At 38.5% G+C, this 16,349-nt stretch overlaps 1 protein-coding gene across 1 annotated transcript; it reads left to right on the top strand.

The window, feature by feature from the left end:
- The first annotated feature begins 8,705 nt into the window (after positions 1-8,705).
- On the top strand, positions 8,706-13,053 carry LOC104450601 (P-loop guanosine triphosphatase YjiA). Its single transcript, XM_010065227.3, has 10 exons — positions 8,706-9,128; positions 9,667-9,732; positions 9,882-10,062; positions 10,282-10,478; positions 10,851-10,901; positions 10,988-11,079; positions 11,469-11,587; positions 12,106-12,197; positions 12,308-12,412; positions 12,650-13,053. Exons 1-10 carry the CDS (start codon positions 8,811-8,813, stop codon positions 12,785-12,787), a joined length of 1,359 nt encoding a protein of 452 aa, XP_010063529.2. The 5' UTR covers positions 8,706-8,810; the 3' UTR covers positions 12,788-13,053.
- The last annotated feature ends 3,296 nt before the right edge of the window (positions 13,054-16,349 follow it).

The raw sequence follows: 16,349 nt of genomic DNA, 5'->3' as shown, positions 1-16,349 counted from the left end.
CATTGCAGATAACATGCTTAATATATACAAACTCATGGAATGCTATTTTGGCCTTAGCATCAAATGCGGTTCACCTTCTCTGGGAATGGCAGCACAATGATTGCAATTCAACTAGCAAGGTAATGTGGTGATCTCTTAGTATAAACAATTATACTATTTCATTCCAAATTTCGGGGAAGAATTTTCAACAATAAAATATTTCACCTTTAGAAAGATGAGCCAACGTGTTTTCTCCCATAATGCCATTCCTTACTAAACTCTTCTTCCTTTATAGGCTACTGCCAGCGTGGGACCTCAACAATGGCAACCATCAAGGGGCCTTGTAATGACCAACGATGTAAACATATGCTCTGTCCAAGAATGACTCTTATGTCATGTCGGCATCAGGAGGAAAAATTTCCTTGTTCAATATCATGACATTGAAGGTTGTTGGGAAAAAATATTTGTGGAGAACGCTTAGAAAATTTTTCCCACTACTATTTCTATGAAAATTAAATAGGATAAAATACTAACTGAAAGATGAGCCAATGTGTTTTCTCCCATAATGCCATTCCTTACTAAACTCTTCTTCCTTTGTAGGCTACTTGCCCAGTGTGGCATCTCAACAATGGCAACCATCAAGGGCCTTGTAATGACCAACGATGTAAACATAATTAATCCGGAGGAGGCAATTCCCTGCTTTGCTTTGTCCAAGAATGACTCTTATGTCATGTCGGCATTAGGAGGAAAAATTTCCTTGTTCAATATCATGACATTTAAGGTTGTTGGGAAAAATATTTGTGGAGAACGCCTAGAAAATTTTTCCCGCTACTATTTCTGTGAAAATTAAATAGAATAAAATACTAACTAAAAGCAGTAAAGATTAATAATAAATAACACCAGAATTTTAACGTGGAAAACCCTCCAAGGTGAAGGGAAAAAACCATGGGACCGTAGTCCACTTTAAACTTCCACTATGATAAATAATGGGATACAACTTCACTCAAAGGTGGATCTCTCTTTGTCTTCAATTTGTGGATCTGAACCTCTCACAAACTGGATAACTCACTCAAAGATAACTCTCTTTCTTGGAAGAAGAAAATTGTTTCTTTCGCTACGCTGCTCTGATATTCTTGCTTTTGTATGCTCTTTTCCGTTGAGGAGGACTCCTATTCATAAGAGCAAATGCAATCCCAATTAGAATTGTACAATATAAAATCATGTAGATTTATCTCATAATCTCTCGAGATTTTGTATATATGAGAATATTACTTTGATTTATTTCCCAATCTCCCTTGATTTTCTGGATGTGGAAGATCGCGTTGATTTATCTTCCGATCTCTTTTGATATATATATATATTACTTTTACACACTCACTACCATACTACTACAAATATACATAATTGCGTTGGCCTCTCCAATTGGGAGTGACCTACTCAACAAATCTCTCCCTCACGAGCAATTACTCAACAAATCTCTCCCTCACGAGCAATTTGGAGAAGGTGTCAAACCTGCAAAAGTTCGACAGTCTTGCATCTTCACTGTAGATAGAGATTTTGTCATCATATTTGAGCCGTTGTTGTCGGTGTGTATCTTCTTTAGCTATAGGGCTTTTCTTCCAACACTTCATGTATCCAGTGATATCGATATCAATGTGTTTGGATCGGGAGTGGAAAGTTGCATTTTTGCTGAGGTGTATTGCGCTTTGACTATCTAAATACAAGATATACTCCTCTTGGTTGTGGCCCACTTCGTCATCCACAAGAGTTCTTTACATGTTGCTTCAGCACTAGATAGGACAACATATTTTTGTAGTCAAGATTGCCATGAAACTGCTCCCCCTGCAAAAGTCATTAGGTATCTTGATATGGACTTTCTTGAGTCCACGTCCCCTACCATGTCTGAATCCAAAAAATCTTATAATACAGTTTTACCATCACCAAAACATATGCAGTTATTAGATGTACCACGAAGATACCTGAATATCCATTTGATTGCTGCCCAATGTTCCTTACCAGGATTGGATAGAAATCTACTTACCACGCTAACTGCATACGCGATATCAGGCCTCGTACATACCATCGCGTACATTAGATTGCCAACTGCCGATGCATAAGGGACTTTTTCCATTTCCTTCTTTTCTGTCTCACTTTTTGGTCACTGATCTAAGCTAAGTTTGAAATGATTTGCAAGTTGAGAACAAATTGCTTTGGATTTATTCATATTAATCTTTCAAGAACTTTATTAACTTACCGTTCTTGAGATAACCAGAGTTTACGATTCTGTCTGTCTCGCAAGATTTCCATCCCAAGAATTTGTTTTGCGGGTCCCAAATCCTTCATCGCAAAGCACTTGCTTAATTCCTTCTTTAAGTTGTTGATATTGCTTTTATCCTGACCAACAATTATCATGTCATCAACGTAAAGCAAAAGAATGAGGAAATTACCATCGTAAATTTCTTGACTTAAAACGCAGTGATCAAAAGTGGTTTTGTTGAACCCATTTTCTTCCATGAAGGAATCAAATTTTCTGTACCACTTTCTTGGTGCTTGCTTGAGCCCGTAAAGACTCTTCCTTAATCTACACACAAGGTTTTCTTTGCCTTTGATTTTGAAACCTTTCGACTGATCCATGTAGATCTCCATGTAAAAACACGGTCTTCACGTCAAGTTGCTTGACCTCTAGGTTCATGCTTGTTGCCAAGCCAATGACAACTCGGATAGAGGACACTTTAACTACAGGAGAAAATACCTCATCGAAGTCGATATCTTTCTTCTGAGTGAATCCCTTCACAACCAACCTTGCTTTGTATTGTGGCTGTGAGTTATCTTCTTCAGTCTTTAATCTGAACACCCACTTGTTTTTTAGAGCTTTTCTTCCCTGTGGCAACTTGACTAAATCATAAGTATGATTTTCGTCTAAGGATTTCATCTCCTCTTGCATAGCTTTTAACCACTCCTCTTTATGCTTGTGGTATACAGCTTCTTAGTAGTTCTCTGGTTCTCCCCCATCAGTGAGCATCAAGTACTCATTGGGAGAATATCTACGATTAGATTGTTGTTCACGAGTTGATCTCCTCAATTGAGATTCTGATGGGACCTGTTCAACAATTGGTTCAAGTTCAATTGAAGTAGCCATACCTTCAATCCTAGATTCAGCTTGCTTGCTGATAGGAGGAGCGACTGGGCCAAGATTAACTGAGTATTCATCTGTTGATGGAGATTTCTCGTGCTTCTTGAAGTCCTCAATTGTCTGATTTTTAAGAAATACCACCTCCCTACTTCTGACTATTTTCCAGTTAATGGGATCCCAGAGTCTGTAACCGAATTCTTCATGTGTGTACCCCAAAAAAATACATTACTTTGATTTCCCATCAAGTTTTGATCTCTCATCCCTTGGAATGTGAATGAATGCTCTATAGCCAAACACCTTCAAGTGGCCATAAGAAACATTTTTACCAGTCCAGACACTTTGTGGTACATCACCGTTAAGTGGAGTTGAAGGTGATAGGTTGATTAAATCAATTGCCGTCCTCATTGCCTCACCCCAAAAGTGGTTTGGCAGCTTTGCGTTGGAGAGCATGCATTTGATTTTTTCACACATGGTTCTATTTTACTGCTCCGCGACACCATTGTGTTGAGGTGTTTTTGATATGGATTTTTCTAGTTTGATCCCAAGATTTTAGCAATAATCTTCAAAAGGTCCTCGGTATTCGCCATCGTTGTCTGAGCGTACGCACTTCAATCGCTTGCCTGTTTCTCTTTCAACCTTCATATAAAATTGCTTGAAGATTTCCTGTACTTGATCTTTAGTTTTCAAGGCAAATGCCCACACCTTTCTAGAGTGGTCATCAATAAATGTTACAAAATAAAGCGCACCTCGAAGTGTCCTAGTTTGCATTGTGTATATATCAGTATGTATCAAATCTAAAATTTCAACTTTTCTAGATGGTGGAGAATTGTGAAATGCTACTCCGTGTTGTTTTCCCATAATGCAGTCGACACAAGTATTCAATGGTGTACCTTTTATTCCAGGTAGAAGTTGTTTTCTAGTGAGAATCTTAAATCATTTCTCACTCATGTGTTCGAGTCGCTTATGCCATAACTCGATGGTGACTCCTTTTCTGGTTACATTCACCTCTCCTCTACATGGCTTGAATTGTGTGATATAAAGAGAGTTAGTCTTTTCTCCTTTGGCTATCACCAAATTACCTTTGGTGAGTTTCCATTTTCCATCACTAAAGAAATTGATGTAGCCTTCGTCATCAGGCTTGCTGGTAGATAAAAGATTGTGGCATATATCTGGAACATGTCTCACATCTTTGACTAGTAGCCTACATCCAACATTGGCCTCCAAATAAATATTACCCATACCAATAATTTTGGACGTACCTTCGTTTCCCATCTTTACAAGTGCAAAATCACTAGTGGTGTAAAATGTGAAAAGATCTTGATGAGCAGTGACATGGTAGGATGTGCCAGAATCAACTACCCATGTCGAATCTTGGGATGCAAGATTAATGGAATCATCACTTTGAATTCAAATGATCACCTCATCTGCAATATTTGCAGTGTCATTTTTCTGGTTCTCGTTAGCTTTGTTGACGTTATGACTTTTTGATTTTTCTGCCTTTAGTTTTCTACATTCTCGGATGAAGTGTCCCAATTTACCACAATGATGGCACTTCTTGTCTCGTCTGGAGTTGGATTGGGACCTTCCTCGTTGTTGATTCTTGAAGTTTCGGCTTTTGCTCCTCATTCTCCATTCTTGATTTTCTTGTCGATTAATGACAAGAGCTTCGAACTCAGGGTTGACTCCGCTCTCTTTTCGCCGGGATTCTTCAATCAACATTCTATCTTTTACCACGTCCATGGTGAGCTTGCCGTCAGGAGCCGAGTTGCTAACCGACACAACAAGTGTGTCCTAGCTATTTGGCAAAGAGCTAAGCAGCAGTAATGCCTGCAATTCATCATCTAATGTCATCTTCATAGAATTGAGTTGGTCTACTATACCTTAGAACTCGCTCATGTGTTCCGAGACACTACTCCCGTCTTTGTATTTCAGATTCACGAGCCGCTGCATGTGATTTGCTTTATTTTGCGCCGTTGTTCTTGCATACATTTTCTCTAATTTTTGCCAAAGAACACCAGCATCATGTTCATTAGCAAAATTTTGAAAAATGCTCTTATCAATCCATTGTTGGATTTGAGCAGCACACTTCCGATTAAGCATCATCCATTCGCTTTCGGACATTGTCGTTGGTTTGCCACCAAAAGATGATGCCAATTTGGCTTCCGCTATAGGATCAAACTCCTCGGACGTTGGTACTGATACCTCCATCGGTATTACAATTGGCCTCCAAAGATCTTTAATGTACAACAAATCCTCCATCTTTGATTTTCAGATTGCATAATTGAATGCAGTCAATTTTATCATGTTGCCAAAATTTTCCTCCATTTAATTCTGCACAGAAAAATAATAAATAGAGCAACCTTGCTCTGATACCACTTGTTGGGAAAAATATTTGTGGAGAACGCCCAGAAACTTTTTCCCGCTACTATTTCTGTGAAATTTAAAAAGGATAAAATACTAATTGAAAAAAAGTAAAGATGAATAATAAATAACACCAAAATTTTAATGTGGAAAACCCTCCAAGGTGAAGGGAAAAAACTACGGGACCGTAGTCTACTTCAAACTTCTACTATGATAAATAATGGGATACAACCTCACCCAAAGTGGATCTCTCTCCGTCTTCAATTTGTGGATCTGAACCTCTCACAAACTGGATAACTCATTCAAAGATAACTCTCTTTCTTGGAAGAAATAAATTGTTTCTTTCACTATGTTGCTCTTGCTTTTGTACGTTCTTCTCCGTTGAGGAGGACTCCTATTCATAGGAGCAAATGCAATCCCAATTGGAATTGTACAATACAAAATCATGTAGATTTATCTCATAATCTAATTTTGTATATATGAGAATATTACTTTGATTTATTTCCCAATCTCCCTTGATTTTCTGGATGTGGAAGATCATGTTGATTTATCTCCCAATCTCTTTTGATATTTTCTTTTTCTTTTTACTTTTACACACTCACTACTTGGCCTCTCCAATTGGGAGTAACCTACTCAACAAAGGTAACATATGATTTTTTAGAATGTATTCGCATTCTCATGGATAGCTTAGCCTCTTTCTACTGCAACCTTCATTAACATTAACATGTGGTCGGTTGTGCTATATGTATCATCCCTTTTTTCTTGTCAAATGCAGACTATGACAACATTCATGCGGCCGCCTGCTGCAGCGACCTTTCTTGCTTTGCACCCTTAGGATAACAATATCGTTGCCATAGGCATGGACAATTCCACTGTCCAGATACATGATGTCCGTGTGGATGAGGTATGCCCATTGTGAAAGTGTTGTGCATTGTTGATGCGGATATCGCTGTCCTTTCATGCTCTGCACCAATTTGTTGCAGGTTAAGAGAAAGCTCAAGGGCCATTCTAAAAGGATAACTGGTCTTGCGTTCTCTAATATGCTGAATGTGTTAGTTTCATCGGGCGCAGATGCTTAGGTTAGTAAGGACATGCGGTCATCATGACTTTGCGCCTAAATGTGTGTTTTTGAGGATAGACTCCACAAAATGTTGTCTATGTATACAAATGTTGATGACGAGGAAGCCCACCTTACAGAAATTTATGGGATATGTACGTTCGATTATACCTCGTGAGCTCAATTATTATGTGTGCTCTATGCAGCAACTCGAACGTGAATCCACTGGTGATTGCTGCGCTTCCACATGTGCCAATTCAATTTGCATTGGGAATATCAGATGGCGGTGTTCATGTCTTTGAGCCCCTGGACTCTCACAGTAAATGGGGCGTGCCACCACTCGCTGAGATGGGTCAGCAAGTGGAGTCTTGGCTTCGTCAGCTGGCCCTTCAAGGCTATGACCATGCAGAGAGATGATTTTATAGCCCAAGAAGTCTCTTTTTAATGTTCGGCTTGCACGGCCATTGCGAATCTAGGTATGCTTTATGCTATCATGTACTTTAATGTTGCAGACATCACAAATCGATGCTTTATCTATCAGGAAACTTTTTATGGTCTCTGGTACCGTTACTGGCTGCCCATTCTCCTTCAAAATGGGGGCAACGCATTATAATAATATGTAAGAGAACAGAAGCAAATTTCTTGCAAATCTACTTTACATGATATCAACATTTAGATGTGTAGGTTGTGATTTGTCCCAAGGATATATTAGCTGTTCACGAAGGTCATTTTCTCACTTTTGTGAAAAAAAAACAGAAGACTAACTCAGTGTCTTATGCGAGTAAAGCAACTGATCTATCCGGTGAATGAAAAAGAACAACTCATCTGAATCATTGAGAAGGGCAGGACTTCCCTTTGGGTATCTCCAAGTAATGCAACTTTCTGTCCTGTAAGTAGAAATGGAAAAACCTTGAGTAACATTTGTAAGCAGTGGTGTCTATATGGTGGAGAAGGGAAAGACATGCCTTTTGAGATCTCCAAGTAGCGCTATAGAACCTTCCGACAATATCGTTCGCCTAAACATTTCGTAAAGCCTTACAGATCGATACTGAGTCTCGGCTTGGATGAACGATCAAGTTTCGAGATCGAAGAAAGATTGGTTTACTTGGAGGTAAATATGGATCAGTCGGTTTGATTGCCCAAAATCGATTTGAGAATTTTCTCGCTAGTGGGTGAATCCTTCCTTTGTTCCAGAAGCAATCAATGATTTAAAATGATGCATGTCTTTGACGTACACCAATTAGGATTGAAAGTTGAGATTTTTAGAGGAGGTTGGATTGGCCTACTATTGGCAACCAACGACTTGGCTCGGCTTTACCTTCTGAAAGCTATCGCGACACGATGTCACTCGTGCATTGAGATGTTATATAACAATTCAATCCTCCGCAATATTGCAGCAAAAATGATATAGGACCCGACCAGGTGAGCCGGCGACATGTTAATCATTCTGCATCAATTCCTTGACGTGTGGCGTGATTCCAACGTGCATTTTTTCACCGATTCTTGAGAGATGATTGATATTTGTTTGCGTGAGACATGCCAAAGGTGGTGTAATCTGGAGGATATAATTTCTAATGGTATTGGTGTCTCATTTTTCACACTTGAAAAAGCATGAGGTTTCTTGGGCCAACTCCTCCCCAAGGTCGTAAAACAAGAAGCTCTTAATACAAAAATGATTAAGACCTCGCTCATTTCGAGAAAAACGTAGCATTTTTTAATAAATTATTTTTTTAAATGACAATATTTTTGAATATTTGGTTGAAATTTGAAAGTGAACTGAAAAATACTTTTCATTGTTTAATATTTGGTTTGATTTTCTGTGGAAAAATTACCAGAATTGGATGAAAGTCATTAGATGAATACTATTTTCTAAAATTTGTTTTTACCAATAATAAAACCGTCCATTACATAATTGGATTGACTTTAGTAGATTTAAAAGAATGCCGCACTCCAGTTAGCGTATTACCGTAATGTTTTCCACTTCACTCCCGAAAAAAAGTAGAAGAGAGAGCGGGAAAAACAAAGTGTTTTTATTTTTCGATCTTTGTCTTTCTTTTAATCTAATATATTAGGAAATGGTTTTTTTTTTTATCCCATTGGCAGATATTATTATGCAAAAATAAAATATATAAAAAGCAAAGCAGACGACCAACCATCCATCTGTACATAAATCACTACAAGATAGAGTCATAAAACCCTCCTCCTCTCCGTTTCTTCTCTCTCTCTCTCTCTCTAAAATCCCAGCTCCGTCGTCGCCACCCGCCGCCGCCGCCGCCAGCCATGGCTTCTCTGTCAATGGATATAGCCACGACCTTCCTCGGCATCAAGCCCTGGACGCCGAAATCTCTCTACAGGCTCCGAACCACCGTCTTCCCCGTCGCGGTGAATGCCTCGACGAGGCACCAGCTCCGCCCTTTGAGCTCCAAGACGCCAGCTTTCGGCTCCAGAGTAGTCGCCGTTCCGAGCTCCCGCAAATTCACGGTGGCCGCCACGGCTACGTCGGCGCCGCAGAGCGATGAGGCCGATGTCTTGACGAAGATTCCGCCGGATAATCGGATTCCCGCCACCATAATTACTGGATTCCTGGGCTCTGGAAAGGTGGGTTCTTTCACATTTGGGTCTGCGACTGTTGCAGGTTGTGGAAATTAATACCTTTTTTACTTTGAAATTTCTTAAATTGGTAGAGATTACGGACCAGGTTGCAACGTTTTTCCTAGTTTCAGCCTATTTGGTTCTTCCCGATGCATTATTATTGTGTTTGTTTTGAAGCGGAGGCTTTTAATTAGTTTCTCAGATTTTGGTTAATTAAGCCAATTTATATTTCTGCTTGTTAATTTTGCTATTTCGTGGCTTTGCGGAAGTGATTAATAATTGTGAATTTTAAAATGATTATGCGAGCTCAGCTTAGAATTTTCTCTTCGGGATGATACATCGTTATTGGTGAATGTTTGTGAATCTTTTTATTGATATTGTGTAATTGATATCGACTCAGTGCTCGCAATGCATTCTTTTCACCTAAGCATCAGGAACTGACCTTTGTACCAGTTTGCTGATTGTGGATTCTCTTATACATCTTGACTCTTTTCTGGAAGATTTGCACTTCACTAGTTAAACTTGTGCCTGTTCTTGTCAATAGACGACTCTGCTCAACCACATATTGACAGCTGATCATGGAAAACGCATTGCGGTAATTGAGAACGAGGTATGAAGTTTACTGTAATGTTATATCGTGTTTTTACCATCGCATCACTTTCCTATCTAACTTTTAGTCTTTCTTCTTAATTTAGTCCGAGCAAGTTCTTTGATAGCGTATTCATTGTTTTTCCTGCCTTTCCAATTTGGGTTTTGCAGTATGGTGAAGTAGACATAGATGGTTCATTAGTGGCTGCAAAAGCTGCCGGTGCTGAAGATATAGTTATGCTTAACAATGGCTGTCTTTGTTGCACTGTAAGGGGCGATCTTGTGAGGATGATTGCTGAGTTGGTCACTAGGAAGAAAGGGAAGTTTGATCATATTGTAATAGAGACGACAGGTAGGAACTTTTTTATTGTTAACTATAAATGATCTGGTTTTCCGTGGGACTTTCCCATTCATATTTTCTGTCTATTTCCAACAAGCAAGATCCATTGTCTAGCAGATTCTTCTTGCTGTTAAAATCAAAAGTTTAATCCATTAGCTTACTGATCATTAAATATTTTTTGGGCCAAAGAACTACTAATCACAGTTGATGATCTTCATTTGGCAATTGCAGGATTGGCAAACCCAGCACCAATAATCCAGACTTTTTATGCGGAGGACCAAATTTTTAATGATGTCAAATTGGATGGAGTCGTTACTTTGGTTGATGCCAAACATGCTAATTTTCACCTGGACGACATTAAGCCAAAAGGTGTTGTGAATGAGGCTGTTGAACAAATTGCCTATGCTGACCGCATAATAGTAAACAAGGTACTTCCGTATTTTGATTGAAAAAACTAGTGTGGCAAATTGATTTTTTTATAAAGCTTTTGTGTTTATTTTAAGGATAAGAAAGCTTGCATACATTGATGATAGATTTTCAAAGATCCATTGACTTGGTTTGGCTTTCCTATCTGAACTTCCACTACAACTACATTTATGAGCTTCCATCTCTCTCGCGCTTGAATTGTTCTAAAATTAGTTGGGTTTACTTGATGGGGGATTTTAATTTTTTTTTCAGGGTCTTTATGTGAATTATTGCAATCCCAGTCTTTTGCCTGATGAGAAGATATAAATGTGCAAGTTCTATATGTCTCTCTGTGGTTGAATGCCTAACGAGTTTGTATTGTTGGTGTTGAGCAGACTGATCTAGTTGGTGAACCTGAAATTGCTTCTTTGGTCCAGCGTGTAAAGGTTGGCTCTCTTCCCATGTGCTTGTTATTTTCTATCTTTTTGCTAAGTGTGTCTAACAGGATGATGATCTGTTATGTGCTGAACAGAACATAAATCACATGGCTCAGTTAAAGCGGACAAAGTTTGGGCAAGTTGACTTGGATTATGTTCTTGGTGTTGGAGGCTTTGATTTGGAAAGGTAATGCTCGTCAGTTCTGAATTATGCTGGGACGAATGGATTTGTCTCCATGTTACCGGATACCATTATTTTGTGGCCATTCACTGAGGGGAAAGTCGCTAACTGACTTGAAGCATTGTTTAAACTCAAATCAGGTTAATTAGCACGGAAATTTTCAATTATGGAGAAGACACCTGAATTTCCTTTTCACTCTCCAGGGGCAACACTAGATTTAGAAATATTCGTTAAGCTGCAGGCTTGCTGGACTGGATAAAAGTTTAGATTTGATTTTGTGTGTGTTACTGGCCTGATTAAGATTGCATTACTTGACAATTTGGTGATGATGTGATCCCTTAATGTTCTGAGCTCCAATTACCCTGACTGTTGTTTCTGTTTTGGATTCTCGCCAGAATCGAGAGTGCCATCAATGCTGAAGAGGCAAAGGAAGATGATCATGACCATGAACATGAACATGAGCATGGCCACGACCATGATCACCACCACCATCACGAACACGATCATGAGCATGGTGAGTGCATGTAGTTTTATTGTAGTGCTGCTAATAAGATTGCTGATGGTTGTGGCTTGATTGTCGGTTATTCTCATTTTGTGCTGATCAACTAAGAGCTATTAGACTCCTTTGAGAATTAAATGTATTCTCAGTGTGAATATTTAACTCAGTCATTGTATAACTTTTGCCAGTTTAAATTTTCCCTGAATGTGAAATTTGATTACTACTAATGATATGAAATAGGAAATGATGCTGACTACATCCGTGGCATACTCTCTAGTGACACGATGGTCATGTTGCAATCATGCAGTGAGATAACCATGATAGCTGCAAATGCCTGACATTCCCACTATAACCTATGACGTGAAGGAGCATGCTTGTCTTGTTGAGCTCACTAAAAATGCTTTTCTGCTTCAGTTGGAATAGAGTTAAAGACATGTTCATCTCTTGTATTGTCTGGTTGTCTGGATATGTTGCTCTTTATCCAACGGGTAAAGCGTAGGGGAACTGATGTCGATCTTTTTCTAATGTGCTAGAGCATCATCACCACCATGCGCATGATCACTCTCATGATCCTGGTGTATCTTCCGTCAGCATCGTTTCTGAGGGGAGCTTAGATCTTGAGAAGGTTCCTCATTCTAGCTCCACAGCTTTGTTATTTTGGTCAAGAGTGATAGTTATTTTCTGTTTTGAGTGAAATTGATCAATGATAGGTGAGTTCATTCTCTATGTTAACAGGCAAATATATGGCTTGGCACATTGTTGTTGGAACGTAGCGAGGATATCTATCGAATGAAAGGTCTTCTCTCTGTACAGGGCATGAATGAGAGATTTGTATTCCAGGTGAATTGTGTACTTCTGAAAAGCCCATGTATCACCTTGCCTGTCCATATTATCTTTTAGTAGAGCATTTTATACTTTGTATTTTGGTTAAATTATTTCTTTCCTAGAGATGTGTCAAGCCTTGCCCCAATAAAGAAGTCCGAGAAAAGTATTATTGCACTGATTGTTTTGTAGTTAGACTTCTTTTGCGACTGAGTTTGGAACTCTGTTTTAACCATTGATACTCTTTGGGTACAGGGAGTTCATGATATCTTCCAAGGTTCACCGGACAGGTTGTGGGGCCCAGACGAACCGAGAGTAAACAAGATTGTGTTCATCGGGAAAAAATTGGATGCACAAGAGTTAGAGAAGGGTTTCAAGGCATGTTTGCTATAAACGAAACTGAGATAGGCCGCTTTGCCTATTCCTATTGGTTAAAAGGTCCTTCAGCTTTGAGAGAGTTTGAATATTGAGCAACTATAGAAGGGCAAGCTTGGAGGTCGAAATGCAGACATAGAGATACCTCCAAGAAAAGTCCACTGGTGACTGCGATATGTAAAACGACTATAATGTCTCTTTTGACATCTAGTACGAAATGCTTCTTTGAGAAGTCATATACGGTTCTGTTTCTCCTTCACTGGTGCCATTTCGATCTCTATCAATTGGTGGCATTGTTGTCTCTGAGGTATGCGTCCGACCACTCAGGTCATGGCCATGCCAATCCAAGATGCACCACTTTGGGAGGATAAGCTGAAGACGTGCCCATTTTCTCTCACCCGTAGATCATATTTTAAACAAGTTGAGTAAAGTTGGACTTTGAATAAATAGGTGGAGTAAAATCCATCATGTTCAAAAGGACATCAGCATGCTGAATAGCAGTAAATTGAGATTGCATTGTGCTTTGAGAATCAAATCAGTCTCTCTCTGATCTAAGCCTCATTGATATGCTGGACTTCATGGCCGGTTACAAACCGTTGCAATCTAGAACAGCTATTTTAAAATCGCATGGGTTCACTTGTTTCGACTCCTTCAATACTGCATATGACTTTTCTGAAATATCATTTAAAGATGGAGAAAACATGATTCACTCATGATTTTAGATGACTTATACGTTGCACTTCTGTCAAGCAACCCTATGTATCCCAAGAACTTGTTCCTATCAACTAACTCTTAGGTCACACTTACCAATAATGCTACATCTTGCTCTTCCCAACTCCATTTGATACTCTTCTCGCGGTCTCATTCGATAATGCTAAGATGGGTATATAAGATAGAGCCGACAAATCAGCTTTCACTGTTTGTTTCCAATTGAGAAAGTTTACATCCGAGAATGATGAGTGGCGAAGAAGTAAGCCGTCATTTACATTAATTGCACACAGATGAGTATAATACAAATGATGGAGTGAAGGTCTTGAACTTCTTTCAGCCGACGATTGTCCTTCCTATAAGTAAAATGAAGGATAAGGGGACGATGTCCATGCAAGCATCCCGAGTTTATTATAGCCTCGAAAGCCACTAAACTACATCCTCTGTTTTCCCTAGTGAGGGTCTTGAACTTCTTGCTGCCAGCGTTTCTGTCCCGTAAGCGGAAAAGAACAGCATCGGATAACACTAGTGTTGGTCTCTGACTGTGGAGAAGGGAAAGACATGCCATTTGAGATCTCCTAGTAGCACTATAGAACCTTTCACAGTACCGTTCACCCGAACATTTCTAAGGCCTGCAGAGCGACACCAAGCCTCAGCTCGAATGAAAAATCAAGTTGAGAGATCTAAAGAAAGATGTTAAGAGGTAAACTTGAATCTGTCCGTTTCAGTGCCCGAACTGGATTTGAGAGTGTTCTTGCCAGGGCGTGTGTCCTTCCTTCTGGAAGCAATCATTGATTTAAAAAAGATGTCATTGCCAGGGGGTGTATCCTTCCTTGGTTCTGGAAGCAATCAGTGATTGAAAAAAAATGAAAGGATTGAGATTACATGACAATTCAATCCTCTGTAACATTGCAGAAGAACCCAGAACGGACCCAATGAACTGGCGACATGTAAATCAGTATGCATCAGTTCCTTGACGTATACCATGATTCCAATGAACATTTTTTTCACCGATTCTTGACAGATGATTCATGTTTGTTTGCATGAGAGATGTCAAAGGTGGTGTTATCTGGTTGATATAATTCAAATGGTAAAGCGCCTCACTTTCCAAACTTCACATGAGGCTTCATGGGCCAAATCCTCCCAACGTCTTAAAACAAGAAGCTCATACAAAATGGACGATGGCTATTTTTTTAATTTAATTTTTAACGATAATAAAACCTTCCATTACATTATTGGATTAAATTCTGTAAATATAGGAGAATGTTGTACTTCAGTTAGCATATTGCTACGATGTTTTTCACTTACACTCCATAAAAAAGAGAGAAAAATGATTATTTTTCAATCTTGTCTTTCTTTTAATATAATAAATTAGGAGAAAACTTTTTATTCCATAGGCAGATATTATTAGGACATTGCTAGTATAACCGTATGGTTATTTTAATTCGGTAATGGTGCAAGGACAGCTACACATTTTAATTTAGATGAAAAGGGCGAGCGGCATTTCGCCGAAAACAAAAGCTCCGCAGATATGGCAGATTGTGGACTTTCGCTCCTTTTTCTTTTTGGTGTATACACAAAAACAAAACAAAAGTTTTTTTAGTACACATTTTAATTCAAATTAATCTTTCTTTCTAAAAAGAAATGTGCCAATCTCTCTTAATTTTCTCGAACAAAAATAAGAGATATCTAGCACAGAATTTTAGTTGTAATCTCCCAATTTTAAAGTTGAGTAAACTAATCCTTTCTAATATTTTTCAATTGAAGTAATTCGTTCAACAATAGTTAAATCGATGGAAGTTGTCGCATACATTGAGATATATTATTCAATTGTAGATACTAGTAATCCATGAAGGGGATTGTGACATTAGGACACATCAAATATGTGTGCACTTTATACGTGTTACAGAGTCCATTAACTTATATAATGAGAATTCGAAATTTTATTGGAGTAATTTCTAAGATGGCTTGAGAATTTTGAACTCATAAATTTAAATAGCTAAGAAATTTTTGTATAGCTCCTTTTTGTGGCAATCAGGTATAAAATCACAAGTAAATTAATTTTATACACAAAAAAAAAAAATCAAATATAGCTTTTGATCATGCTTATTTTACAATTTCTCATATAAATTCAATTGGATTGATACTATAAAAAGTAATCAAGTTAATTTATGACGCGGATTTGGCATAAATAAATCATCTCGTGCTTCTATGTATTTAAATTATGGTTGTTTTCTTTCTTTTCTTTTTTCTTATTTTCATAGTGGCCAACCTTTTCTTAAAATAAAAATAAAAATCAAGGCATAGAACTCAGTGGGAATTACCAAAAAGAAATATTGCATCAAGTGAGATTCTAAATTTTCTAAGGGAATTACCAAAAAAAAAACACAATTCCGGTATCAAAGCTCTTTCTAGAACATATAAAAGAAGGGCTCTTTTTTTTTTTTTTTTTTTTTTTTTTTTTTAAATCCGCAATCTGCACGTCTCTCCCTCTTCACCGCTCCTCCTTCGCTTCACTGTTCTCCCTTTCACTACACTGTTCCATTGCAATGGGTGGGGTTGTCTCCCACGTATGCGGCGCTGGTAAGCTTACTTTCTTTATGATTGATCGATCGTAAAAAATGGAGTTCATACAACATTTCTCATACACTCTCTCCATTGAAGCCCCAACTGCGGCTCCCGCGATCAATCAGCCGATGGAAGTCATTGTCGATATTGGAGGAAGCAGACGGACTCTGCACTTCCCGGCGATTGATGATGTTGATGTTAGTAGTATGCCCTAAATTAACTTATTAAAAAAAAAAAAAGTAAAGCTTCATGTGTAATATTTATCTTTGTTTCCGCTGCGTTTATTTTGTTGATTTTTCTTATA

Source organism: Eucalyptus grandis, chromosome 6 (assembly GCF_016545825.1).
Source record: "Eucalyptus grandis isolate ANBG69807.140 chromosome 6, ASM1654582v1, whole genome shotgun sequence".
NCBI lineage: Eukaryota > Viridiplantae > Streptophyta > Magnoliopsida > Myrtales > Myrtaceae > Eucalyptus > Eucalyptus grandis.
Note: the sequence above shows the minus strand (reverse complement) of the source record. Positions and strands in the feature narration are given on the sequence as shown.

Bases quoted from the DNA above. Each gene is read 5' to 3' on its own strand.
- LOC104450601 (XM_010065227.3), top strand. From the start codon at position 8,811: ATGGCTTCTCTGTCAATGGATATAGCCACGACCTTCCTCGGCATCAAG. The intron at 10,063-10,281 runs GTAGGAACTTTT...TGGCAATTGCAG, and splicing joins TATTGTAATAGAGACGACAG to GATTGGCAAACCCAGCACCA. The intron at 11,588-12,105 runs GTGAGTGCATGT...CTAATGTGCTAG, and splicing joins CGAACACGATCATGAGCATG to AGCATCATCACCACCATGCG.